The sequence below is a fragment of the Amyelois transitella genome, chromosome 4 (assembly GCF_032362555.1).
Source record: "Amyelois transitella isolate CPQ chromosome 4, ilAmyTran1.1, whole genome shotgun sequence".
NCBI lineage: Eukaryota > Metazoa > Arthropoda > Insecta > Lepidoptera > Pyralidae > Amyelois > Amyelois transitella.
The window spans coordinates 9,190,688-9,216,418 of NC_083507.1; the positions used below are offsets into that span (position 1 = coordinate 9,190,688).

At 34.5% G+C, this 25,731-nt stretch overlaps 5 protein-coding genes across 11 annotated transcripts; 3 read left to right on the plus strand and 2 right to left on the minus strand.

Moving 5' to 3' along the window:
• Window positions 1-14: 14 nt before the first annotated feature.
• Window positions 15-4,337, plus strand: LOC106139307 (uncharacterized). 2 transcript variants are annotated; one of them, XM_013340731.2, is made up of 4 exons: window positions 15-455; window positions 1,476-1,571; window positions 2,122-2,265; window positions 2,556-4,337. In XM_013340731.2, the coding sequence occupies exons 1-4, from the start codon at window positions 167-169 to the stop codon at window positions 3,566-3,568; spliced, it is 1,542 nt and encodes a 513-aa protein (XP_013196185.2). In that variant the 5' UTR covers window positions 15-166; the 3' UTR covers window positions 3,569-4,337. The 2 variants fall into 2 exon arrangements, with proteins under 2 accessions (XP_013196185.2, XP_060810322.1); XM_060954339.1 differs by lacking the exon at window positions 2,122-2,265.
• A 738-nt stretch (window positions 4,338-5,075) lies between these two features.
• On the plus strand, window positions 5,076-10,137 carry LOC106139295 (mitochondrial nicotinamide adenine dinucleotide transporter SLC25A51). The gene is made up of 3 exons (XM_013340714.2): window positions 5,076-5,340; window positions 6,736-6,966; window positions 7,417-10,137. Exons 2-3 carry the CDS (start codon window positions 6,751-6,753, stop codon window positions 8,140-8,142), a joined length of 942 nt encoding a protein of 313 aa, XP_013196168.1. The 5' UTR covers window positions 5,076-5,340; window positions 6,736-6,750; the 3' UTR covers window positions 8,143-10,137.
• On the minus strand, window positions 8,883-15,226 carry LOC106139294 (retinol dehydrogenase 13). 5 transcript variants are annotated; one of them, XM_013340713.2, is made up of 6 exons: window positions 14,909-15,226; window positions 13,268-13,388; window positions 12,505-12,867; window positions 11,361-11,485; window positions 10,871-11,088; window positions 8,883-10,088 (listed from the first exon to the last, which is right to left on the minus strand). In XM_013340713.2, the coding sequence occupies exons 2-6, from the start codon at window positions 13,383-13,385 to the stop codon at window positions 9,944-9,946; spliced, it is 969 nt and encodes a 322-aa protein (XP_013196167.2). In that variant the 5' UTR covers window positions 13,386-13,388; window positions 14,909-15,226; the 3' UTR covers window positions 8,883-9,943. The 5 variants fall into 5 exon arrangements, with proteins under 5 accessions (XP_013196167.2, XP_013196163.2, XP_013196164.2 ...); XM_013340709.2 differs by lacking the exon at window positions 14,909-15,226 and adding an exon at window positions 14,660-14,781; XM_013340710.2 differs by lacking the exon at window positions 14,909-15,226 and adding an exon at window positions 13,782-14,075.
• Window positions 15,227-16,844: 1,618 nt separating this feature from the next.
• On the minus strand, window positions 16,845-20,243 carry LOC106139306 (retinol dehydrogenase 13). Of its 2 annotated transcripts, XR_009657557.1 has the most exons (7): window positions 19,966-20,243; window positions 19,287-19,440; window positions 18,784-19,146; window positions 18,573-18,694; window positions 17,402-17,619; window positions 16,955-17,130; window positions 16,845-16,916 (listed from the first exon to the last, which is right to left on the minus strand). XR_009657557.1 is itself a non-coding variant. In XM_013340730.2 (6 exons), the coding sequence occupies exons 2-6, from the start codon at window positions 19,402-19,404 to the stop codon at window positions 17,013-17,015; spliced, it is 939 nt and encodes a 312-aa protein (XP_013196184.2). In that variant the 5' UTR covers window positions 19,405-19,440; window positions 19,966-20,242; the 3' UTR covers window positions 16,845-17,012. The 2 variants fall into 2 exon arrangements, 1 of the variants encoding a protein (XP_013196184.2); XM_013340730.2 differs by having other exon boundaries at window positions 16,845-17,130; window positions 19,966-20,242.
• A 150-nt stretch (window positions 20,244-20,393) lies between these two features.
• On the plus strand, window positions 20,394-25,648 carry LOC106139305 (prostatic acid phosphatase-like). Its single transcript, XM_013340729.2, has 6 exons — window positions 20,394-20,866; window positions 21,362-21,457; window positions 21,676-21,915; window positions 22,473-22,773; window positions 23,087-23,298; window positions 23,629-25,648. The coding sequence occupies exons 1-6, from the start codon at window positions 20,663-20,665 to the stop codon at window positions 23,776-23,778; spliced, it is 1,203 nt and encodes a 400-aa protein (XP_013196183.2). The 5' UTR covers window positions 20,394-20,662; the 3' UTR covers window positions 23,779-25,648.
• Window positions 25,649-25,731: the final 83 nt, after the last annotated feature.

The window sequence follows — 25,731 nt, forward strand, 5'->3', positions numbered from 1 at the left end:
TGTTTTAAGTTTAAAGTTTTTTTGCTTTTGTGTATTCCTCGGTTTTTATTCTTGATTGAGTTGAGTTACAAAACAATACGGTTGGGCAATTTTTATCGATCATCGTGTTTTCGTTAAGTCAGGAGTAATATTGTTCCGTGATTAAGTCTGATGGACAAAAGGGACGATGGCTTATCGTAAATGCTGTGTTGGTGGTTGTGTATCTACCAGCAAGACTCATTGCCTTTTTAATCTTCCCAAAGATGATGGTTTAAGAAAATTATGGCTGTCTTTTTTGATACCCACCAATGTGGAACTAAGTGGTTTGTCGAAAGATCAGTTGGTGAATAAGCGTGTCTGCCACGACCACTTTGACCGATATCAATTTGACGGAATGGGTAACCGTCTTAAAAATGGCTATCCATGTTTATTTACCCCAAAAGAAATATACCATGGGGTTCCTCTTAGTGCTTGTGGTAAGTGAAAACAGAATGCCATGAAACGTCTGTTTAAAATTTCATATTTGACACTTAACTGTTTAACAGGAAAAGAGAATGCTTAGATGGTTTGGTCATGTCGAGAGGATGAATGAAACCAGATTAATAAAATAAACAAAGGAAGTGTCAATGGGACTGTTGTTGTAGGAAAGCCTAGACGAACGTACCTTGTTCAAATCTACGTCTTCTTAACTGTTTTAAATTATTTATTTAGTCATAAAAATTATTTAAGGTGTTGGTGGTCGGTTAAATCAGTAAGGTGCCTGATTTGCATGTAGCGCAAATAGGCACAGGTTGGAATCCTACCCTTGACTTTTTAATAAGTTATTTACAATTGGTTTGAATACAAATTGATGCTCTTACAGTGAGTCTTACATTGTGAGAAAACCTGCACATTCAGGCAACAGAATGTGTAACCATGATCAATCTTATATGGGTTCTGTTCCACTGCAAAGGTTGTGGAGGTCAGACATGAGTTGTTTCATGTAAAAACCTGAGTCACCCAATCCAGGATCTACATATTGTCAAAGGCACAACCAGGACTAAAGCCAGAAGGAAGAAGAAGTTTTAAAAGTTATTTAGAATATGTTATGAAGTTTTTCTTTTAATTAATTATTTGTATAATACAACATATGTATATATTATAGTAACATGTATATCCCTTGTGGGGTAGACAGAGCCAAAAGTCTAAAAAATACTGGAAGGCTACTTTAATATGGCTTCATGATGGAATTGAGATTAAAATAGTGGCAGGTTGTTAGCCCACTGTCTACAAGAATAATCCCAAGTTTATAAGCTATTCTTTAGCTGTTGTTTACGACATCCAGGGGAAAGATTGGAGTGATTCTATTGTAAAGTGCCAGAAACCACATGGCACTTCTGTATAACTCATATAACTTATTATATTTAATTCTAAATAAGAGAACGGTTCAAATCAAAAGACAGAAGACAAGAAGGAATATTTTTATTGTACCTCTAAATATGTTTTTATATTTTCAGCTGAAGACCATCTGAGTGACCATAATTATGTATTACAAATGGACATTGGTGATGAAGATGAGTCTGATGAAAATGACACTTCAGATATTGTTAAAGGTATGAATAACATCAAAGATCACCTATAAAACCAAGTTCGACATAAGACACATTTTTCAGATTCTGTATTTATTTTGAGGAAAAATGCCTAACTTGAGAAACTGCAAATATTTAATACATTTTCCAATACTCATAAGATTAAATAAATAATAATTTAATCTTCCCTTCAACTTGCAGTGAAAATACATTTTTTGTATGAATGAATGTTTGTCATGTGATAACATTCTAATTATTGCTCTGATTTTGGTAAAATTTAAAATGATCTGTAAATAGAAGTTTTAAGTTTCTAGGGTATCAAACTCAGTTAAATAGTCTTGAGATATACACAATTTTGTAAAAATATAACATGTTTGTTTTGTTATGTTAAATTTTTGGTAACAAAGCACATAATCAAAATTTACTGGACTGATTTTGACAAATTTGGAACAGAGACAGATTAGACATTCAAGAACAATATGAGCTATTTTCTTTTCTGGAATTTCTGAATTCAGTGCATTTATAAGATATTTAAATTTAAATAAAATTTCTGAATATTTTATTTTATTTCTAGGAAATATTTTTTATGAATCACTGAACTCTCAAGTTCCTAAGGGTTCTCCTACGGTACTTGAAGCAATCAGTCAACTAACAAAGGAAATTAACACAATAATTGAAATGGAAGAAATTGTACCTTCAAAGATGACTACAACATCAGGTACCTATGTTAAAGAAAATATTATACATTACACTCCATATCTTTCCCATTCATGTCGTAAAAGGCGATTAATGGACAGGCTTATAACCTTGGGATTCTTCTTGTAGGCTATGGGCTAGCAAACATCACTATTAGAATCTCAATTTCATCATAATCCCATACAGTTAAATATAGCCTTGTAGTCTGTTCAAGACTGTTGGCTATGTCAATCCCGCAAGGGATATAGAAGTGACTATATGTTTGTTTATATGTCAGCGATTTCATCTTAATTGCAATTTTGTTGTCTACAGATAATGGCGCACACACTCCCGAAAAGTCGATTTATAGATGCTCCCACTCCAATGATCAAGAGAAACCAGCCAACTGTGAAAGAACTTCGAGATTACTAGCCAATGAAGACAGTCACCCACAGCGAACTTACAGCAAACCTTTATCATCAGGATTTGTAAGAAGAAGAAGGGAGGTGAATAGTCTTGGAGACCTAAGGCGACAGAGACGAACTACAAAAGATGCAGGTTCCAAAAAATCTTTAGCAATTCAAGAGGGCAAGGATGAGTCAATGGCCTCGGTCCTAAAGCATCAAACGCTACTCTTCAATAAGCTGATAGAGATGCAGGAAGAACAGAGCAGAAAAATAGATGAGCTTAAAGGATCATCGTCGATGTGGTCCATTATAGATAAATCTCATAATTCAGCTCCAGACAGCACTTACATAACAGAGTCTGAGTCAAATATTTCAAAAGCAGATGCTCTGGCACAGCAAGGTGCCCATTGCCAAAGGCTGGGTAAAGAGGACTGGAATAATATTCACTATGCACATGTGCAAAAACAGTTTCAGGCCACACCAGTATTTTCTTCCCTCAAGGTAAATAACCTGTTAGCAGAAGCAACTCCAAATGTGACATCTTCATCTTTGTTAGAAAAGTTTGATCTTACTTTAGGTGCAATCACGAATGGTCTCCTGCAGCAGAGAAAAATATTTGGTGAACTATTTGATAATTTACCTAAAGAGTTGAAACACAAAGAATTTTTTGCCAGCAACTCCAAGTTCCGAAAGAGCTCTGACGATCTCTTGCAATATGTTTGTGGACGCAGAGCAGAAACTATTCAACAAAGAAGGGATACATACAAAATAAATAATAAATCATTACATAAACTAATACACAGCATTCCACCATCAGAAACACATCTTTTTAAAGAACCAGATTTGTCACAAGCGGTAAAAGATCAAGGAGGTATTCAGAAGTTCTTTCCCTTAAAAAATGCGGTCCGACGTTCATCACGAGTTGACTACAAAACCTGAAACACGAGTACTACTGGACAAGTTGTTCAGTTCAGTTATTGACAAACTGTTTGACAGTGCAAACTTATGGAAGCAATAAGAAAAGTGAAATTAGGGATTGCAATTACTCCCATATCAAACCATGTAAAGTTCTGGAGACAAGCTAGGAAATCTTTAAAAAACCATGAAGTTCATAGATTCCATCAGCAAAAGAGAATGGTTTATAATTTTAGAGACCATAGAGAGGATAGCTTGCTAGTAAAAAATAATTCGGAATATTAACCATCCCTTAGAAATTTATTCTTCTTACCCTGTGAAAATTTTATCAGATCTTGTATAAAGCCAAGCTCTGAAGACTATGTTCTAAACCTACAAGCTCTCTACTATTATTTCTGCACTGTTGTAAATTATATATTTTTAAAAAAATATTCAATACAGCCGACCTACTAATGCGACACGGAGTAACAACAGCTACGTATGCCGATACCCTAAAATAGTAATATACAAAAGAGTAATTTTCATAATAACTTAATATGTCGGTGAGGAGAATGGAGCTAACGCGGGAACAGTTTCGGGCGATAATTTTTCACAACTTCCCAAGAATCAAAGTATGTAGCTTAAGTGGTCAACGGTTTCAAGGCTCAGTAGAGACAGTCAACGCTTACAAATCGGCCGTTTCGACTATGCCCTCTTCAGACTGGAATTATTGTTAGGATCGATCGAATGCAAAAATCATCGATTGCCAGGGACAATCGATCCAAACAACGGAAATAAAAAATATTGTATTAATTTTGTAGTTTTTTCTATTACCGATCTTTCCGGTGTGGCCCTCGTAGATGCTCTCGCTGGAGGACACACTCGAAATATCATACTGAAATTCATCGCATCTGCTCAAAGCTCTTATCACTGATTGCAGATAAAAATCGCAAAGCAAAAATAATATAGTGAAAAGCCCAATTTGAATCATATGACTTAATGGTGGATTAAAATAGGCCAAGTTGCTAGCTCCAAGTTTATTAGGCTTTCCTTTGATTCTCTTACAATCTAAACAGGAGAAGGGAAGAATCTGGCATTCACTGTTTTTTCCTTGCTATTAGTCTTGCACCAGATAAATTTGCTACTTTTTCCTTAGTCGCTATTTACAACATCCATGGTAAATAGAGGTAGTGGTCCTATTTTATTAGATTAAATAGATGAAGATAGTAGAATCATCCTAGAATTAGGTCTAAGTGGCCCTCCGTCTCTTTTTAATTGGCTTAATTTGAAAGAATAGAAGTGAACACTCCCATCACATTGTTGTCAATTTTTGTTTTTTCAGTTTCCATTTATAAACCTCCTTGCCTGGCCCAATCTCCTGTAATGTATTGGCATCACAGATTTAAAATCATTATTGGCAATGCATTTGATTTATGTAAAAAAAAATCATCCACGTTCCGTGACCTTTGCCCATAACAAACCCGCCCGACGATCATTCACGCGCTATATGTCAAAGTCAGCGAGTGCTCTGAGCATGCCAAAATGGCTATAATGACAGCTGCAATCATCTGATTTTTGTCTTCTTTCTTTCTTCTTTGGAAGCGATTTTTTAGTATAATTGAGAAAGAAAAATTAAATTTTATTTGATTTTATTAAAGCTGATTACAGTTTTAAAGCTTAAGACGAAATTAATATCTCAAAAAATGTATTTGTGTAATTTTGGAGAAGATAATCAATTTTCATTTCTCCACGTAATATTTTACATAATTAATGAGTAATCTGGTGTTTAATCGAAGTTCTTGAAGTGTTGAGTTAAGGTAATTATATCTCTTATATTACAGTTCTTTTGGGAAAGCTGTCTTGGGTTTAACTTACCCTTTAACTTCAGTAACTTATACTATAGCATTGGTAAGGTTATGCATAACACCTCAAGAAGTAAAAAACTTTTCTCAAACTTGCACAATACTTTACGGTGTTGTAACTTATCATGATAACTTTGAAGGTTAAACTCTTGAAACGGTCCACCGCCGGAGAGGGGTGGCGAGGGGGGAGGGGGATGGGGGAGGGGGTAACTCCCCCCCTCCCGTGACCCCCTCTTGCCGGAAGCCTATAGTTTTTTTTTACGAATTTTTAAAGTTTTCATATAAAAAGTGTGCTAAAGGTCATTAACCGCCAGATGGGCAAGGGGGGGGAAAGTAAGAAGGGATGAAAGGGGCGAAGGTGAGTTAAACCTAACCTAACCTATACATACTTACTATTATACTTTTTTACTCAGTTTGAACGCTCCGCTCGCTTCGCTCGCTCCGCTTTGGTGGTTTACACCAACCTAACCTAACCTAACCAAACCGAGTTTGATTTGTGACCAATTTGTTTCTTTTCATTGCGGGGGGCTATCGCCCCCCGACCCCCCCATGCGGGGGGGCTGCGCCCCCCTGCACCCCCTGCTGTCCGTTTACCGACAGCTACTTTCAAAGTCAGTAGATAATATGACAGTAGCACATAACCAAAACGGCGGATTGCGTTATGTTCATAGTTAGTGTCTTTTTTGTTTTTACTTTTAAGCAAAGTTTTTGACTATATTTTTAGTGCTAAAATATATTAATTAATGTATTGTATATGTTTAATGGACAAACTAATTATTTAATACTAAATTAACACAGTTTACAATGACAAACCGAAAATATTGCGTTGTTTAGTGCAATTTTTAAGATTTTCAAAAATTCATAAAAAAAAAGGGGGGCTTCCGGCAAAAAAAAAATACTTGGGGGGGGTCCTACAAACCCTCCCCCACCCTCCCCACCCCCTCCCCAACCTCTCTGGCGGTGGCCCGTTTTAAGAGTTGAGCCACTTTGAACTTCACTTTCGATAGGTAACTATTTCTTGTGACCCGAGATGAAAGCTAGTTAACTTTTTTACTGTAAGATTAATTAACTATGCACCCGATTTTCGCAAATCACAAGCGTTTTATCTTCTGTGTATTTAGGAGAAAAGTTGCCAGACGAGGATCAATTTTTAATTAAGGGACAATCAGTAAGAATGTATTCACAAAATATTGCACTTTGGAATAGTCACTACAAATATGTTATGGGACAATAAAAATGTATAATAAATCCTGTTTTTATTCTGATAATGGTCAATTTATATTGAAATTATTTATTAACAATAACATGCTATGAGTTATTTCTATTAAAAACATATTCCCATACTTGCAGACATGTGAAAATATAATGCCACATGATCCTAAGCAGGAATTGTGTGAGCCCCAGCTTCTGGATAAGAGCTGCCTCAGTGAAGGAGAGATTGATGTGATGATCCCTGCACCGAGCCTGCAGAGTCCACAAACATGCACAGTGGAACACTGGAAGGAGTTCTTATGTGGAGGTGGTTCGGCATTTTGCAACATACTGATCAGCTATCCTCTAAACAAGCTCATATTTAGACAGGTAAAAATAATTAATGTTTATTGTCTATATGCCAGGGATGTTTTGCCAAATTCTGTAACATTTTAAATCACCATTGGTTAACATGATATTTTGTAGAACAACCTTCAGTTGCAAGGTGTCAAGGTGAGCATAAAATAACAAATATAATAGATGACATAGAACAGTCTATTGATTTTAAAGTATGTTATTAAAATGTCAAACATTAAATTTTGTTACATATTATGTAACAAAAATATTATCATAAAAATAATAAAGAAAATAAATATAACATGTTGAGTTTATATTTAATAATATTTCTTACCTAGTACTTGAACAAAAAGGCCCGGCTTGAAACAAAGTGTGCAATGCAATACACAAAAATGATTAGGAACTAGAATAATTGCACTAAAGTAATGATATTAAAATTTTTGTGCTGTGTAATATTTCATCTAAGTCTGTTTTCTGTTTCAGATGATGCACGGGGTAGAAACAATGAGTGCTTTGCACCAACTGAGGAAAGAAGGATTAGTGTTTCTCTACCGGGGAATGCTGCCACCTCTCATGCAGAGAACACTCTCAATGTCTCTCATGTTTGGAATTTACGACGAATGTCTGCAGCCATTACTGAAGCATGACGTCAACCCCTACGCTGCTAAATCAATAGCCGGCATAGTGGCCGGCTGTGTCGAGGCGACGCTAATGCCATTTGAAAGAGTACAAACTTTACTTATCCATCCAAAGTTTCACCAAAAATTCAAAAATACTGCAGATGCATCGAGACACATTGCTAGGTATTATGGTATCAAAGAGTTCTACAGAGGACTTGGCCCCATTTTATTAAGGAATGGGCCCTCCAATGCTATGTTTTTTATAATTCGCGATGAGATGCGTATGCGTCTTCCCAAGCAAGACAATGTTTTTTATCAGAGTGTGCAACATTTTCTGGCCGGAGCCTCTATAGGTGCATTCCTGAGCACACTGTTCTATCCCTTGAATGTTATCAAGATTGCTATGCAATGTCAACTGGGTGGTCCACACAGGACAATAGCATATGAATTTAGGTATGTTTTAGGCAAACGCGATTGGAAATTCTCAAATTTCTATCATGGAGCATTACTTAATATCTCACGAGCGTTTTTGAGTTGGGGTATAATAAATGCTTCATATGAAATATTTACGAAATTAATATACTGCTAGTCAAATTGCTTGCATGATTAGTATTATGATTCAGTGTTTCGCGAGCTTGTTTTGTTATTTATTTGAATAAGTGACTGGTGCTGTGGTGTATTAACAAATGTGTTTAAAAGGGTATCATTTACCTAGTGATTTGTGTTTGTAATATATCATTTCGGAAAATGCTCATTTGAATTGAAATTGCACATGTGAAATACACAAACACACATTTTTAGCAAAATCAACACAATGACTGTTGTTGTTCAAGCAAAATGTTCTTTGAACCGAAGTATTCCTTTTAGTATAAGCAGCATTGTGTACCTATGCCTAACGGTTTTCTATTTATTGTATAGTTTATTTTATGTTTACGCCATAACTTATATGTTTTTACTATCATAATTGAAGCATTTACACAAATGTAAATACCATTGATATGTTTTATATTCAGTGATAATTATAATTATGAATGGTTACAAGTGTGAATATATTTAGGAAATTATTTAAAGAAGCATAACATGTTTTATTTCAGTTAATCGAGATCCAATATTTTCGGAATTCAATCAGAAAATATCATGACACATTTTTCAACCCTACGAAATCCTTTAGTGCTATATTACTCATTCCTAAAGCTCACGAAACCATGACAATACGATAATGATTATTTTTATAACTTGACTTTTTGATGATGTTGATTCAGAAGCAATAACGCCGCCACTGTCCTAATTATCCTAATTGGAGACAATCAAAAAATAAAAAACATTGGGTCATGTCAAGCAATCTAATATATTATGTTTTGCGTGCTATCAGTACCTACATTTAGGTAATCTTTGATTTCAATTAACTTACGTAAACATCTATAAATAAATTCTGCCACATCACCAATGCATTATGCAATCTACCAATCAGCTAAACAAATTCAAAGTTAATAAACACCAAACAAGATTTGTAAACTTAATTAAATGTTTCGTTGATTTAACAAATCTTAGATGCATGGTCGATGACCTTTATCTTAAAACCGGACCATAAGCTCCGAAGCCTTACAAAGGGCAAACCTTAGACTGCGTATCCAATAAAGTGGAGAGTAGAAAAGTGGTGAGTGTTTCCCCTGAAGCGGAGCGGAGGAAACCGGTGGATATAAGTTATAGTTACTCTGCCCTGTCCTGCCCCACTCTGCACCATTTATCCACTAAGAAATTAGCATGTTACATAATTCACTCTCCACTGACTTGTTTTCATTGAAGTGGAACGGAGATTTCTATCTATGAACTCATCACATTACCCACCGCACTAGTGGTAACAACATTCGCCACTAGTGTGTTGTTTTGTATTCAGTTATTTCTTTGATAGGCTAATTACAAACTCGACCTCGTACAGACTTCCGACGGTGGGTCATATAATTGCAGTGCTATAAACTGCAAATATAGGACTAAAGTCCATTGAGATGAAGGATCATTTATGTTACAATCATAGAAGTTAAAAGGTAATGTAGCTACTGAATCAAATAGTCATCATAAACTAATTTTATAATATTTTGTTATGTCATTGCCAATTAAATACAGCTTATCATAATCATAGTAAACTAATCTATATGAAATTTTTTATCACATTTTTAAGTTACACGTTATCGTGCTATTACTGTTTAAAATGTAATTCATTGCCGCATCTGTTGCTGATAAATTCAAAATTTACACTATGTAAGATTCCCGCAGATAAATTCGCGCAACCGCAAAATAAAATTTTGTGTTTTTAATTTCGTGCAAGCCGAAACTGATTTCCTACTTCTACTTTGTGTAAACATGCGTTTAGGTTTAGTTAAATGTTACGGTTAACCAAGTATTTCTTTCGGTGGATCACTTTCACCAAATGCTTTGTAATTTGATAGGTTTAACACTTTAACAGTGTGGTCCAGGAATCTTGTAGCGAGGTCTTCGTCCTGGCACAACTTGGAAGGTTGCTTCACTGCGCAGTCACTAAAAATTAGGATTAAATAAATCTCTGTTTAAGAGTTAAAATAAATATTATGCACTACTTAACAGCTTTATTACGAAAGCTGAACAGCTTTGGGTGGTTCCGCGGATTACAATAATCCTATTACCGATTTACATCAATGATAATGTTGACGTTTACTAAAGCTCAGCTTCAAGTATTTTTCCCGTTCCAGTATTTTATGATCTATTTACTTGCGATTTTTTAACAATTCAGTTAATTAAGTAGTCAAGATTTTGCAACTGATTCAGTTGGAGAAAAACTAGTAGGTATATCACTACATACTACATACATACATACATACATATAATCACGTCTATATCCCTTGCGGGGTAGAGAGAGCCAACAGTCTTGAAAAGACTGATAGGCCACGTTCAGCTGTTTGGCTTTATGATGGAATTGAGATTCAAATAGTGACAGGTTGCTAGCCCATCGCCTAAAAGAAGAATCCCAAGTAATTATATAAGCATATCCTTTAGTCGCCTTTTACGACATCCATGGAAACGAGATGGAGTGGTCCTATTCTTTTTTTTATTGGTGCCGGGAACCACACGGCACTACATACTTAGTATAATAAAGTCGCTTCCTGCGTCTGTTCCTTTGTACTATGTAGGCTTAGACCTTTAAAACTACACGACGGATTTTGACGCAGTTTTTTAATAGTTAGAGTGATTCAATAGGAAGGTTTATATGTATAAATGATACCCGTGCGAAGCCGGGGCGGGTTGCTAGTTGTTATTATTTTCTGTGTAAAGTATGTACCTACCTGTAATAAAGTCCGCTCTGCTCCGCACAAGTCTCGTCTACAGCGCAAAATATGGACGTTTGAGCGCCACATTTCACCGACTTCAAAAATGGTCCCATCATGTAGTTAAAGGCAAATGTAGCTCCAAACCCAACTGTCTGATTGAAGTTTCTACCAATATCAGTCCTGATCACGCCAGGATGCAAACTGTATGTGGTCACGTTATCGATGTTCATTTCCTGTAAAGAAATTAGGATGATGAAAACGTCCGCATTCTACAAATAGGTAAGTACTTATGTATCTAACCCTTTTTAAAATATATAGCTACTTTCAATAAATGTGTACATTATCTATGAGCGTCAGTACCTAGGTAGGCAACCTATTACAGAAATCTGAAATTGATTATTTCGATGAATTTCTTTTTCGGATTTGTTGTTTTAATTATTATTTTTTTTATTATGGGAATATCTATAGCATTCTTCGCTATCAAAATACTGATAATAGAACTTACTTTAAGTTTTATTGCGAGTCCCTTGGCAAAAAGGACATTAGCGGCCTTGCTGTTAGCATAAGCTATTTTAGGGTCATATGGCGTTTTCTCGAAATTTAAGTTGTCGAAATCAAACTCACGAACATCTGTTGAAAAGTGAGAATAGCACTATAATAAGGTAGACATACTTACTTAGTTAAAAAACAATGTAAGCGACTAAAACCAGTGTACGTAATCCGTCCTTGGAAGTCTAAAATTTGGGAAAGCCCAACCCAATTACCTCGTTATTTTATTGGTGTTTAGGTACATGTTACCATTATAATATAAAGCGTCGATAAAAGTCGATATTTTCAAGGACATAAATACCTATTTACCGACTGTGTAACAATAACACGAAATAATTGGAACTCTATCATAGGTAGGTAGGTATTATGCACAAATAAAATAGCTTATTAAGGCTTCATACCTAGGTAGGTAGGTAGGTACCTTCCTACTTATTTTAAATCATCGTGATCGTGATATATAGTAGATATCTACCTAGTTATGTGACATACATAACTAAAGCTAAGTACCTACTTAGTCAAATGCCTTTACCAAAATTGAGTAAGGTGTACCAAAAATCGAGTCATCGTAATGAGTTGTCCAGATTCAAGGTGAACATGTTCCAAAATTGTCACTATTACATATACAAACAAAGTTTACATATTATCGCGTATATGTTGCCTCTGTCACATACCTACCTACTTAGGTGTAGAATATGATCAGTCATGTAAATATACAAAATTGCTTCGAATCACCCAGAAAACACTAGAATGATTTTTGTCCATCTTTATAGAATAAAAATCCAATTTCTAAGTATCCATAAGTTCCTTTGAATAAGTCCAGACCGTAGGCGCCTATATAAGTACCTAGGTAATTAGGTACTTACTTATACGCACTTTGTGTGCTTGTACCTAATTATCTATGACAGATTTTTACTTTTGGATTTGGCCTGGACTACTGGATACTGTTTTATTATTCTCTAAAAAGAATTGGATCAGCGGTTTAATTGTGTGGTGTGAGGTCAAACGATAATGTTATCATCACCTTCATTTGGCTACGATATATGTACCTATAGGTATGTTATCTATAGATTTATTTTGTAATGTTATAAACTCTATCTTACCTTTGTGTAATAAAGAAGACACACAAACTACTCTCGAAGGACCAGATTTTATCAGCCTCGGGAGCAACAATAACGTCAATAATGCGTGTCCAAAATGATTGGTGCCGATTTGCAACTCAAAGCCATCCTCTGTTTTGCCCTCTGGAGTATACATGATACCCGCATTATTTACCAAAATATTTATATTCGGCTCAGATTCCAAGATGCGGCCCACAAATTCACGAACAGATTTTAGACTAGACACGTCTAATTTTTCAACAATTAAGGTTCCCAAATTCGTTTCGGATTGCCTCTCTGTTTCAATTTCTTTTTTGGCTGCCTCAGCTTTGTTTGTATCTCGACATGCCATTATAACCCGAGCTCCTGGAAAAAGATCGACCGTTCTTAAATAAAACCTCTCTCTCGACATGTAGAGCCAAATTTTCAAATGCATTTTACCTGTAAACTTCGTAAGCACAAGTAGGTAGGTACCTATGGATCCGCGAAATGCATCATGCATATGATTTACATCGCGAAATCTTTTCACAATATGAAAAGATTTCGCGAAACTACTTTTTTTGGGAATTTTTGATTTGTACTTGTTATCCTTTAGTCGCCTTCTGCAGAATCCAATCCACAGAAAGAAAAAATGAAGAGATAACGTGTATGGTTTTGCAACAACACCAATACCTATAATAGAAACCGATACCCGCACCATTTAGGTATTAGGCAACATCAGGCGCAAAACAATTTCATCTATGTTTCATCAGATCATTGTAGGTACCTCGGGCGTAAAAATCCGACGCGGTTTCTTTGCCAATGCCGGTGTTACTGCCTGTCACAATAGCAGTTTGTCCATCCAGACGTCGTTTGCTCTTACACCAACCACTCACACAATCCATTTTCTAAAAAAAAACTTAGTTTAGTACGCGTGCAGTGAGTACGTCGTGCAACGTAAGACTGACTCTACGATTATGATATATATGTTAATGTTAAGAGCGGATAGATTATTATCCATGTTATTTACCTAGAACATACTTAGACAAATACTTACATACTTAGACAAATACTTACGTAGGTAGGTAGGTAGGTACCTTTGCATGCGAATTTTAACTAACTCAAGCTTATGCCCAGCCTTTACATTCGTAGAAAGTTTGAGTCAATTTCTATGAACCGAGGTACCACGATTTTTATGATATCTTCTAAGACATTCAAGTTCATTATAAAGTTCAATACGCTACTTTTTTAAATGTAACAGACAGACAGACAGAATAATCAAAACAACACTTGAAAATAACCTTGTTTGTGGGTACGTCGAGGACGGCTGGCAACTGATACTCCGTCCTTAGGATTCAACCTCGCTTTGAACCGGCTTTTAAATATACACAATTATATAATCGTGTGGTTCCCGGCACTAATACAAAAAAGAATAGGACCACTCCATCCATTTCTCATGGATGTCGTAAAAGGCGACTAAGGGATAGGCTTATAAACATGGGATTCTTTTTTAGGCGATGGGCTAGCAACCTGTCACTATTTGAATCTCAATTCTATCATTAAGCCAAATAGCTGAACGTGGCCATTCAGTCTTTTCAAGACTGTTGGCTCTGTCTACCCCGCAAGGGATATAGACGTGACCATATGTAAGTATGTATGTATGTATGATATAATCATTATCATTACATAAGTAAGTATTAAGCAAAGTCGCTTCCCATGTCTGTCCCTTTGTCTGTATGTATGTAGCGAGTTTAACACTACATAACGGATTTTGATGCAGTTTTTATAAGTAGATAGGAAGAAGGATTTAAGAGGAAGGTTAAGGTAAAGGTATGTATAAATGCTACCTGTGCGAAGCCGGGGCGGATCGCTAGAGTACCTACGATATTAACTCTGACTGACTGATAGACAACTTATAGCCGAAATAAGTTTTCTAACAAAAATTTTACAACAATTACTAATATTATGTTCATAGGGAAGTGTAGCAGAGCAGAGGATTTTCTAATCAAGACAAAAGAACTGTTTTGATCAGATAAACGAACAAAAATAACTTATTATTAGATATTAATTTTATTTTTACATACATATATCACGTCTTTATCCCTTGCGGGGTAGACAGAGCTATCAGTCTTTAATAATAATTATTATGTTTCTCCTCTTGGATTTCACTGGTCTATACACCCCGGATTTTTGAGAGGCTTGCGTGGAGAATTATTATTATTATTGTTTTTAAGAATTCTCGGATAATCATTACTTATAAACAATAGCGAAACAATTTGACAAGATAAGTAAGTGCCTATGTCATAGTTGTGTAAATACTAGGCTCTCAATTCAACAAATAACGCTTATATACAGCAAGATTACTTATCATTATCAATCATCTCAGATTAGTTTAAAGTAAAAATAATCTTAGTACTTTTTATCTTACCTTTAAGTGGTAATTTTATCGCCGTTAATTCTTGATCCTGTCGATTTCTACTCTCTTTAAAAACTAATCAATTAATGCTGAGTTAACACAACTTGTAAGTTCACGAAGATAGTCTTCCAAAAGCGAACACTAATAACTAAGTAGCTTAGTATAATTAGTTGCTACACAAACAGCATGGGAGGAATACTGACAAGTGCACAGAGTGTTTTGTACTGTAAAATAATACGCCTTCACATACACAAATAAAACGTATGTGTAAATGTACGTAGCTACGGCGACCAACGAGGCCGCTGGTGGTAACTCGAGTAGAATCAAAAGCCGGTCAGATTGACCGATAGAAGCATCGACTCAAACTCAAGTGTCACGTGACAATTATCGTTAGTAGCGGCGTAGACAGTAACTAGTCGGGCTAGCCCCCAGAGCACCCGAACCTTGGGATTTATTTGACTTATACATATAGATAACAATAGCATGTCTTCTGCAATCGTATATTTTTCAAGGTCACATACAGTTGAATGACCTAATGATTGATTACAAAATGGTATAGCCCATCGCATAATAGTTTGTAAGTCTTTCTTGATTGACTTTTACAATCTGCGGGGGAAAGGAAGCAGTTGAGGCACTTTATGCGATTTTTTTACTTATATACCTACCTTTATTCTTTGGTGCATTCAATCTAAACCTGTTTATTTTTTTAACAATTCATTTACACCGATAACATGAATGATAAACACAAGAAAGAATAGTACCTACATAAGTTCTGCTTATTTATTTTTAAATGTTTGGGATGGGAAAACTATGTTATGGACAAAATCGACATGATAACGATGGTGGCATCCTAGACCGGCCATCTTTGAGAATTTCAAAGCCTGCCGTGGTTGCAATCAGTTGCACCCTTTCTTTTATAGCTACGCCACTGCCGTGAAATCCATGACGTATCGTGACCGTGGCCATGATACTTATCGGTTTTATGTTATTTTTGGTGTCGAGTCATGGTAAAGTAGTAGATAAAGTCAATATACATTTTTAATGTACCTAACTACGAAAGTAAATTGCCCCAAATTACAGCTCTTTCTATCAATGTAGTAGTACTGTAGTAGGTATATATCTACGAAGAAAATACCACCTGAAAAAAAGCATGTAAGTACTTAAAAACTTTCAGAATGCTGGCATTAATAATATCAATATTATACTATTATAAAAGAAATATTCGTAGGTATACCTACTAGCTTTTACAAAAAGTGACGAAATTAGCACAAAAAAAGCAATGAATTAAACGATCCCTGACAACGAATAGTTTAATTTTTTTGCCGAAGTTTGATGTATTTCTTTGTTTTTAATATTTTTTATGGTTTTTGTGCCGTCCACCGATTTTTATTCTTACTTCTTTTTCTGACTTTTTTGGTATCTTATCTACTCGTATATTGAAGACGAACTTTAGTTCTAAATTAGTTCTAGATTTGCACCAATACAAAAAAGATATGTTTACAAACTTGGGATTCTTTTTTAGGCGATGGGCTAGAAACCTGTCACTTTTTGAATCTCAATTCAATCATTAGCTGAACATAGCCATTCAGTCTTTTCAAGACTGTTGGCCCTGTCTACCCTGCAAGGGATATAGACGTGACCATATGTATGTATGATTCATACTAAGTGACATGACATAACTTTGCATGTTATGTGAACTTGAAAAAGGATTTAGCCACGAGTTATTTAACCACAAAAATCTATGAATGACGGTTTTGTTTCCTTCGTGATTTAGAAGTTTAGAATCTAAGGATCCTCTATGTCTTTATCTTCATGTGAATTTTTTTCAAACTTAGGTAGGTAAGTATGTAATTACGTACTCAGTTTAACACAAACCTCCTGATGCTTGCTCCATGCACTTTTAAAATATAATAGGTGGATATGCTAGAAATGTATGAAATAACTAGTATAACGTAAATATTTTTATTTTTGTAAAAATTACAAATATATTAAATATAAATATAACAAAATAAATGCTCTTACTGTATACTTATGCTCTTACTGTATACTTATGCTCTCACTGTATACTTAATGGATATACTTATTATAAAACACTGTCAACGAATTTTAGCGACTTCTAAGCCGCTTTGAACGGATCGAAGTCGAGTCCGACCAGCTTTTCTGACAGCCCCCACAGCTTCTTAGCATTTTCGTCGTCTAAAGCCATTTGCGATGGGGTTGTTACTTGGCAGTCGCTGAAAAATTGACAATTATTTATAAAACTAGGTACCTACTTACATGAGAGCAGTACGTACCGATTGTAAATCATACCGAAGTGTAATGATTAGTCTATTTTAAAGATTGAAGATACTTTTTAATTCATCCCTATTATAGTTAATGGTAATAAATATATATAGATTGAAAAGTTCCATGTCAGGTTTGGGAAAGTTCTTACCATCAGTGAACCTATGCGAAACAAGAGCACCTATCTATAGACAAATTATAATTAAACGTTTGCGTACTTACCTGTAATACAAGCCTGTCTCATTGGCACATTTCTCATCAACAGCACAATATATGGTGGTCTGCGCACCAAGCTCTGGAGACTTGATGAACGGCCCGAAGATGAAGCCAAAAAGCGTCCGCGCAAAAGGAAACAAGGTTTTATCAAAATGTCGTCCCAACTCTGTCTTTATTACTCCTGGGTGTAAACTGTATGTGTTTACCCCTTCAATGTTATGTTCCTGTGGATTATATAAAAAATAATTAAAACAATAACAAGGCGAGAACAATCAGTATAATAAATACGTTTTAGTCACAGATTACTTTTTAAATTATACATTAAGGAGAAAGCAACTAGGGGAGAGTGGAAACGGAAAGTTCAAACCATAGATAGATTTAAGGAAATTCCGTTTCCGCTCATTTAAGGTGTATTTTCATTCTATTTTTGTTTAAACGTTAGGATTGTGGATTCGAAATCATGTTTGCTTATTTATTTGTTGTCTCTTCACGCGTTATTTACTAAATCAATCTTCATGAAAATTTGCGTAAATGTAATTAAGAATCAAGAGAAAAACGACACAAAAGTTATAAAGGGTACTTTTCATCCTAATAAAAACTATAGTTCCCGTGAGACTTGCGAAAAAACTGTTTTCCTTTGTAAGCGGTGCTAAATTTGCGTGAAGGTGGCGCTAGGCTAAATGGAGGTGAAAGTTAGTGTAAAAATCACGTCTCTTACGCTTTTACAGCTAAATACTGGGTCTCATGATTTGAAATTTGGTATGGAGGTTTCAACTGTGGTCAGCTATGAGAGGATTTCTCATGGGAATACGAGAACCGAGAACGGATATTAACGAGATTTTTTGTTATACTTGATGCTGACTTTTTAAATATAAACTTATGCAGACTGACTTTTTGAAATTCCATTGAATATAGGCGGATAATGAAATTGATGGTTCAGCTTAATTTACAATATATTTCGAGCAAACATATGTATGTAAGTACTAACTTACCGAATGGCCTTTTTATAAGTATTTTTATGTTTAATCTAAGTTTAATTCTTATTTTTTAGCTTAATTTTAGAAGACCAGACATTCATCATCAGTCGGTGATGTAGCATTTTATTTTTATTATTATATTTAATAATAAAATTATATTGTATTTTTAAATGTTCACAAATGTTTATTTATTGGTTTACCTTTAATTTAGCTGCTAGCTCCCTGGAAAACAAAACGTTTGCAAGTTTACTACGACTGTATGCTTCAATGGGACTATATGTTCGGGATTCATAATTTAAATCATCTAAATTCAATCCCCGTCCTGAAATAAATAAAATAATTTATATTATAAATCCTATTAGTTTATTTATTTAAGACAAATATCTAAACCAGTCTAACAAAACAACATACTACTGTGGGCTCTCGATGAAACAGTGACGATCCGAGCAGGTTTGCTTTTAATGATTCGCGGCAAAAGTAGCAACGTAAACAGGAAATGTCCCAAATGATTAGTTCCAAATTGAATGTCGAAGCCGTCTTCTGTCTTTCCTTGCGGGCACATCATAACTCCGGCATTATTCACCAGAATATTTATCTGTGTTTCTGTATCCAAAATAGTTTTAGCGCATTCTCGTACAGAGTTTAACGACATAAGATCACATTTTACTACCACTAATTGCCCTTTGTCTGGCCAGTTTTTGCATTTTTCCTCGATGTCTTTTTTTGCTTCTTCTGCTCTTTCCAAACTGCGACAAGCCATTATTATTTTAGCTCCTGAAAAAATATTGGCTTAATAAAAGTAATTTTCATGTACTGTAAAAAGTATATTACAAAAATTATATCATTTTTTTTTCATCAAAATGAATTTAGAATAAATTTTTATAAAAGTCATTCAAGGAAATACTTATTTTTACCTCTTTTATAAAAATCCAAAACAGTTTCTTTGCCAATGCCAGTATTACAGCCAGTTATTACGGCTGTTTTGCCAGCTAATTTAACTGCGCTGTAACAACGACCACTGAAAAATGGCATTTTTATTGTTGCTACTTATTTCACTTAGTCTGAACCCTGAAACATTAGACATTGTTGAAAATTAAAAATAAAAATTTCTAATTGTTAACTAAGTTCAAATTTAAATCTAACCGTATCTTAACCTCACTTAAGACTTTAAGATATTTATGCTATCATTAAATCATTAAATAAAATTTACAGTACCTATGTAGGTATATAGCTGTGGAATGTTCTACTCTACTCTTATATGTATCAGAGTTAATGGATATACAAATAAAAGTACAACGGTTACATTTTACACATATATAGGCAACTTATTACTAAAATTAAAAAATAGCTAGTATTAAATAAATGTACACAGAATATAATGATAATACTAATAAACAAATAAAGACAAAATATTCTATTGATTATACTAGGTAAATATATTCCTTATTCCACGAAATATATTCGGATTCAGAAAATTAAACTTTGTTGAAACCTATATTAGCGATTAGCCTTTTATTACAATTTAGATAATAATTTACCAATAAACAAATATTATATGGAATGATGAATTTATATAATAGTAACATTACTTACCTGGAAGAAATCACGAACTTTACTAAATACCTACAATTTATCTAAGTAGGTAATTAAATATATTATTAATAATATCGGTTGTATATCCTTCACTCGACCAAATCAACTGAACGAGACTCACAACACAACACGTAGGTATGATGACACAACACAAAATAACGGTACAACGGTATTTTTATTTCGTGAGGTATATTTTTATCTAAAGGCAGGTTAAGATCAAAAATCTGTATAAGTGTATTCATTTGTATCAAAAAAATATGTAATGTTTTATTGTACATTCCATTATCTAACGCAAATCTAACGTAATGGAAATAGACCTTAAAACTGAGGTCACGTCTAATGGCCAATTCAATTACGTAAAAAATCTTACTACATGGGTATCTTACGTCAATGTCAATGAATGCCAAAAATTCTAAATTAAAAATCTTGTGGTGCTTTTCTTTTGACAGACAGAACATACAGAAGGAACAAAAGTGGCAAAAGTTACAAAATGACATATGATTAGTTTATCACTGTTATTATAACAAATAAACTGAAATAAACAAACAAATGTCAAATCAAGGTCCACAACAGTGAGAGATTGACTCATCATAGATCTATAAAGCAAATATCTCCTAGTTTAAAAAGTGTTAAAAGAAGCAACTCTGCCTTATCACGTAGCAGAAGCAAGCTTTTTATAAAGTACTCTTTAATTCTAATGGAGTATGACAATGACGATAATACCTGGCGAAGACAGTCTTTGCCGAAGACTTCGCGTTCAGGCTGCTGTCAGATCCCCAAGAGATCCACGACGGTGGCTGTAGTAGTCCTGGGCTTGGCCGTACTGAGCTGCCTGCTTGGATACTGCGTGCTCAGTGAAACTCTACCATACGAATCCAAAACATTGCGGCTTGTTGTTATTGTAATTGTTTCTTTTCATTTGCATATTACCAATTTTTTTGCTTTCGACTTAATACATTATCCAATTTTTTAACTTACATACATACATACATATGGTCACGTCTATATCCCTTGCGGGGAAGACAGAGCCAACAGTCTTGAAAAGACTGAATGGCCACGTTCAGCTATTTGGCTTAACGATAGAATTGAGATTCAACTAGTGACAGGTTGCTAGCCCATCGCCTAAAAAAAATCCCAAGTTTGTAAGCCTATCCCTTAGTCGCCTTTTACGACATCCATGGGAAAGAGATGGAGTGGTCCTATTCTTTTTTGTATTGGTGCCGGGAGCCACACGGCATTTTTTAACTTCATGTTGTGTAAGGAAGATTTTTATTCAAACTCGATGGTCTAACAAAACATGGAACAATATTCATTATTTAACAGAAAATCTTTTGGGAATGATTCAGTCAAAATATGTAGCAACATATAAGTTAAAATAATCTCAACACATTTTCAGTTTTTCCGGCATGGAGCCCGCACACCCACTCACACATATAAAAGTGATCCCTTCAAGAATTACCAGTGGCCTGATGGATTGGGGAGTCTTACAAATGTAAATATTAGCTATTCATTCTTCATTCTTATTTGATTTACTAATGGACAGCTATAATGCAAAGGTTTTCATTGTCCTGTTGACATGTGAAAAAATATTTTACAGGTGCAAAATATTTGACTTGTGACTATTGGCTCCGATTTCCATATCAAATCTTGTCATTTTTTATTCAACTATAAAAAGTCAGTGTTCATAAATGTTGATTCTACATTTTACAGGTGGGAAAACTTCAACTCTATGAATTAGGAAAGAAATACAGGAGCTACTACGCCAATTTTATCCCAGAGGAATATTATGAGAAGGATGTATACATACGTAGCAGCGACAAATCCCGGTGCATGATGAGTGCATACACCTTCCTGGCAGGGTTGTACCCGCCCACTGAGCGTCAGATGTGGCATCCTGAGATTCCTTGGCAACCCATACCTGTGCACTCTCTTCCCAGGGAATTGGATAATGTAGGATTTTTAGCAAATAAATTTAAGTTCTTATTTTAAAATAAGGAGCATAGACAAAACCTTACTGTAAAACAATATTGACTACCTTGATAAGATTGTAAGTCAATCAAGAGTGCTCATAAACTTGAGTTTCATATTTTAGTCATTGGGCTAGCATCCCTTTATGAATCACTATCGGTGCCCGCAACTTCATCCGCGTGGAAAAGTTATTTTAGCCCCAAGAATGAATCATTTTCCTAGTTTTTTTTTTCACATTTTCAATTATTTCTTTGCTCTTTATAGCAGCGTGCGTGATGTTATATAGCCTAAAGCCTTCCTTGATAAATGGTCTATTCGACGCAAAAATAATTTTTCAATTCGAACCAGTGGTTCCTGAGATTAGCATGTTCAAACAAACAAACTCTTCAGCTTTATAATATTAGTATAGATAAGCCTTAAGTTGGTAATCTATTGTAAGGGGTCAAGTTTGAATACTTCTCTCTCTTTCTGTGTGTCTGTTTTAGTCTTAAATCTCATTGAAACAACAATCACAAAATATAACTTTCTTATATTTTCAGATAGTAGCTGGCTCAAAGAAATGTAAACTTTTCACAGAGATGTATGAAGAACTTAAAACTGAAAAGGATTTGGAGCCAAGGTTCAGTGAACTCTTCGATTACTTGTCTAAGTATACTAACCAGAGCATGCGGAGTGTTTTGGACGTAGACTTTTTGTACAGTTCAATGCTAGCACAGCAAGAAGCCGGCCTCAAGCTGCCTGAGTGGACTAAGAATGTGTTTCCTAACAAAATGCGTACACCTTTCATGCTCAGCTTAGCCCTTTTGTCTTATAACGAGTCATTGCACAGGTTGCAAGTAGGTAAGGAATTTTATGTATTAAGTTTCAACTATGTTGTCAAATGCATGTGATGCCATCTTTTAATTTACTCACAAATAAAATTATTTGGTTGATCAATGGCTTGAATGTGTCTTTTGGTGAGTCCAGGGCATTGTGATAATTTAAAATACATCCATTCATATTTATTCCCAACTAAATTATATAAATGTGATGAGTCTCCAATATTTCACATCTAACTTGTGGTACTGATTTTGAACTAAATTTTGTATGATTATCGTACAACATATAAAACACTATTCTATAAAATCTTGTAATATATAATTTGTCATTGCAGGCCCACTTCTAGGTGAAATACGTCAGCATTTCAAGGAGGCCGAGAGCCACGAGAACACGGACCGCACACTCTACCTGTACTCGGGGCACGACGTCAACGTGGTGTCGCTGTGGCGCGCGCTCGGCCACGAGGAACTGTTGGAGCCCGAGTACGGTGCCAGCATCGTGCTGGAATTGCATGAAGAAGTGGAGCAAGAGAGCTTCTTTGTTAAGGTACTTGAATATTTACTACAAGTACTGAGTGAGTGACTGAAAGACAAAGCACAGACCAAACTGTCTAGTTTGCCTCAGTGGCGCAGCGGTAGTGTGCTTGTCTGCGACATGGTCCTAGGTTCGAATCCCGGCCAGGCCATGATGGGAAACGAACTTTCTCTGATTGGCCTGACTGATGTTTATAGTCTTACAAGCGGCTAACTCTATCTGTCCCGTATATAGTTATTTATTAAAATTTGTGGCATACAGATTGTATTTTGGAAATATCTTTTCACAAAAAAATTAAAATTTTATTTTCTTAAACTTTAAACCCAAAATACATATTTTCAGGCCTTTTATCGCAATAATACTAAAGTGGAGGTGCCAATGGAACTGAGACTGCCATTCTGTGATGACCCTTGTCCATACCCGATGTTCATCAAACATTTGGACAAGTTGGTTCCAGAGGATTGGGAGGCGGAGTGTCAAAATACAACATAAATGTTCACAAGTATCATAGTTGAATGTTATGGAAAGGTTCCATCAGTGTTTTAACATGTATAGTGTATTCTTCACTACATACAGGGTGACATTTAAAACAACTGCATCCTTTTAAACATAGACTATACCCATGCTTCTGAGCCGTTTGAGCCTATTTTTATTTAAATTAAACGTCATCATTTTCACATTTAAAAACCCCTCAAAAACTACGTCACACGCTTTATTAAAGACCAATACTACAAAAAGAAATTAAAACTAAACATGTAAATAAATGTCTGAAAAATAAATTATTTTTCTAGTATCAAGATCAAGTAAAGTACAGAGATGTCGAGATCGCTCAGCTGAATGAATTGTGTTGTTGACCTCTGAATCTTACGCGTCGCTTTCCGCCGGCCGGGGTGATATTACGTATTTAGGATCATGGATTTTGATACTTTTATTTTTTTTCGTACTTTCTGAAATATGAACCGATATTTTTCTTTTAACGTTTTTAAATATCCTTTAGATGAGTACACTTAACAGTTAAATTTATGCAGTTGAATTAAAAGTCACCCTGTATATTTTTATTCTCCACCACAAATTAAATATGTATTCTGAATTATACATTTATAAATACTAGATATTTATTTTCTTATTAAACATAAGCTAACTCTCTTCGGTGGAATTAAGTGAAGCATTCTCCATTCATCTCTTTTCTACGTTAATTTGTATTTACCATATTTTTTGGTATGTTGTAACGTTTATATATCTACTATTTATTTTTTTATGCTTTATATTTTGAAATTGCATTAAAATTCATTCAATACTTGTGATTTGTTGAAATGAGAAGGTCAGAGCTAGATGGAACATCTTTTATTGCAGTGGTATTTAAGATTATAGTAGGGTGTATAAGAAATAAAAAAATATTAATTAAAATTTATTATATGTATATTAAAGCCAAGTTGTTAAATGTGTCAATAAGTGTTATTTGTTAGTAGTTGTGAATGATGTATGGTATGTTAGATTGTATATTTGCTCAGAGTCAGTGACATACAAAACCAATCGGCTTATATTGTGGTTGTATTGATTTTTACTCGGCCGATTGCTTTGTTGTGACAAATCCAATATAATTTCTTTGGATAAATATTGAGATTAATAAATATTTCGTAAATTAATCATATGTACGTAATTGGAAAATTGTGATTAAAATAAAATTTTGTAGATATATTTTACACAAAATTTTACAAACACGAATATATATAAATCTCTTAAATTTATACGTTAACCCGTAATAAATATTTTGAAGTGCAATCCAATGCCTGTTGGTATATTTAATTAAGGAAGAAATGCTAATAAATATAGTAACTGTATTTTGATATTATTTCTACTCAAAGTATATTTTAGTTTGGTTTCACACTTGTAAGTTGTTCATAATAAATAGGATTATATTTACTTAGCCACTTTAAATATATACTGTAGTTTTAAACTTTCACGCTATATTTTTGAAAAGTCGAGTTACCAAGAAATATATTTAGATTATTGTCAACAGAATTATACTGCCATTCACGTATGAAAATCTTTTGATACTCTATTCCATATACATATAACATTTGTTTTTTATTATTTGTTGACTAGATGCACTATTCTCGTTGATTACTCTGAATAATATTTATATTTTCAGATTGAATATTATTCCTATGGATATTATAAAATAAATATATTTTACACTAAAATATTAATTGGGTTGATCTGATGAAATAAAGGAAACTACACATTCTAGTAAGTCGCCGGTACGTCGCTTAAGAAACAATCTCAAAGCGTGGTCAGTTGCCTGTAGGTACCTATAGAGAAAAATGTTGTTTTTTGTGGTAATAAATATATTTTATGTGAGTATTGACCTAGTTTTAATTTCTCCATATGAGCATCATGCTGGTATGGCCGAACCTCATAGACACAGACGAATAAAGCTGACTC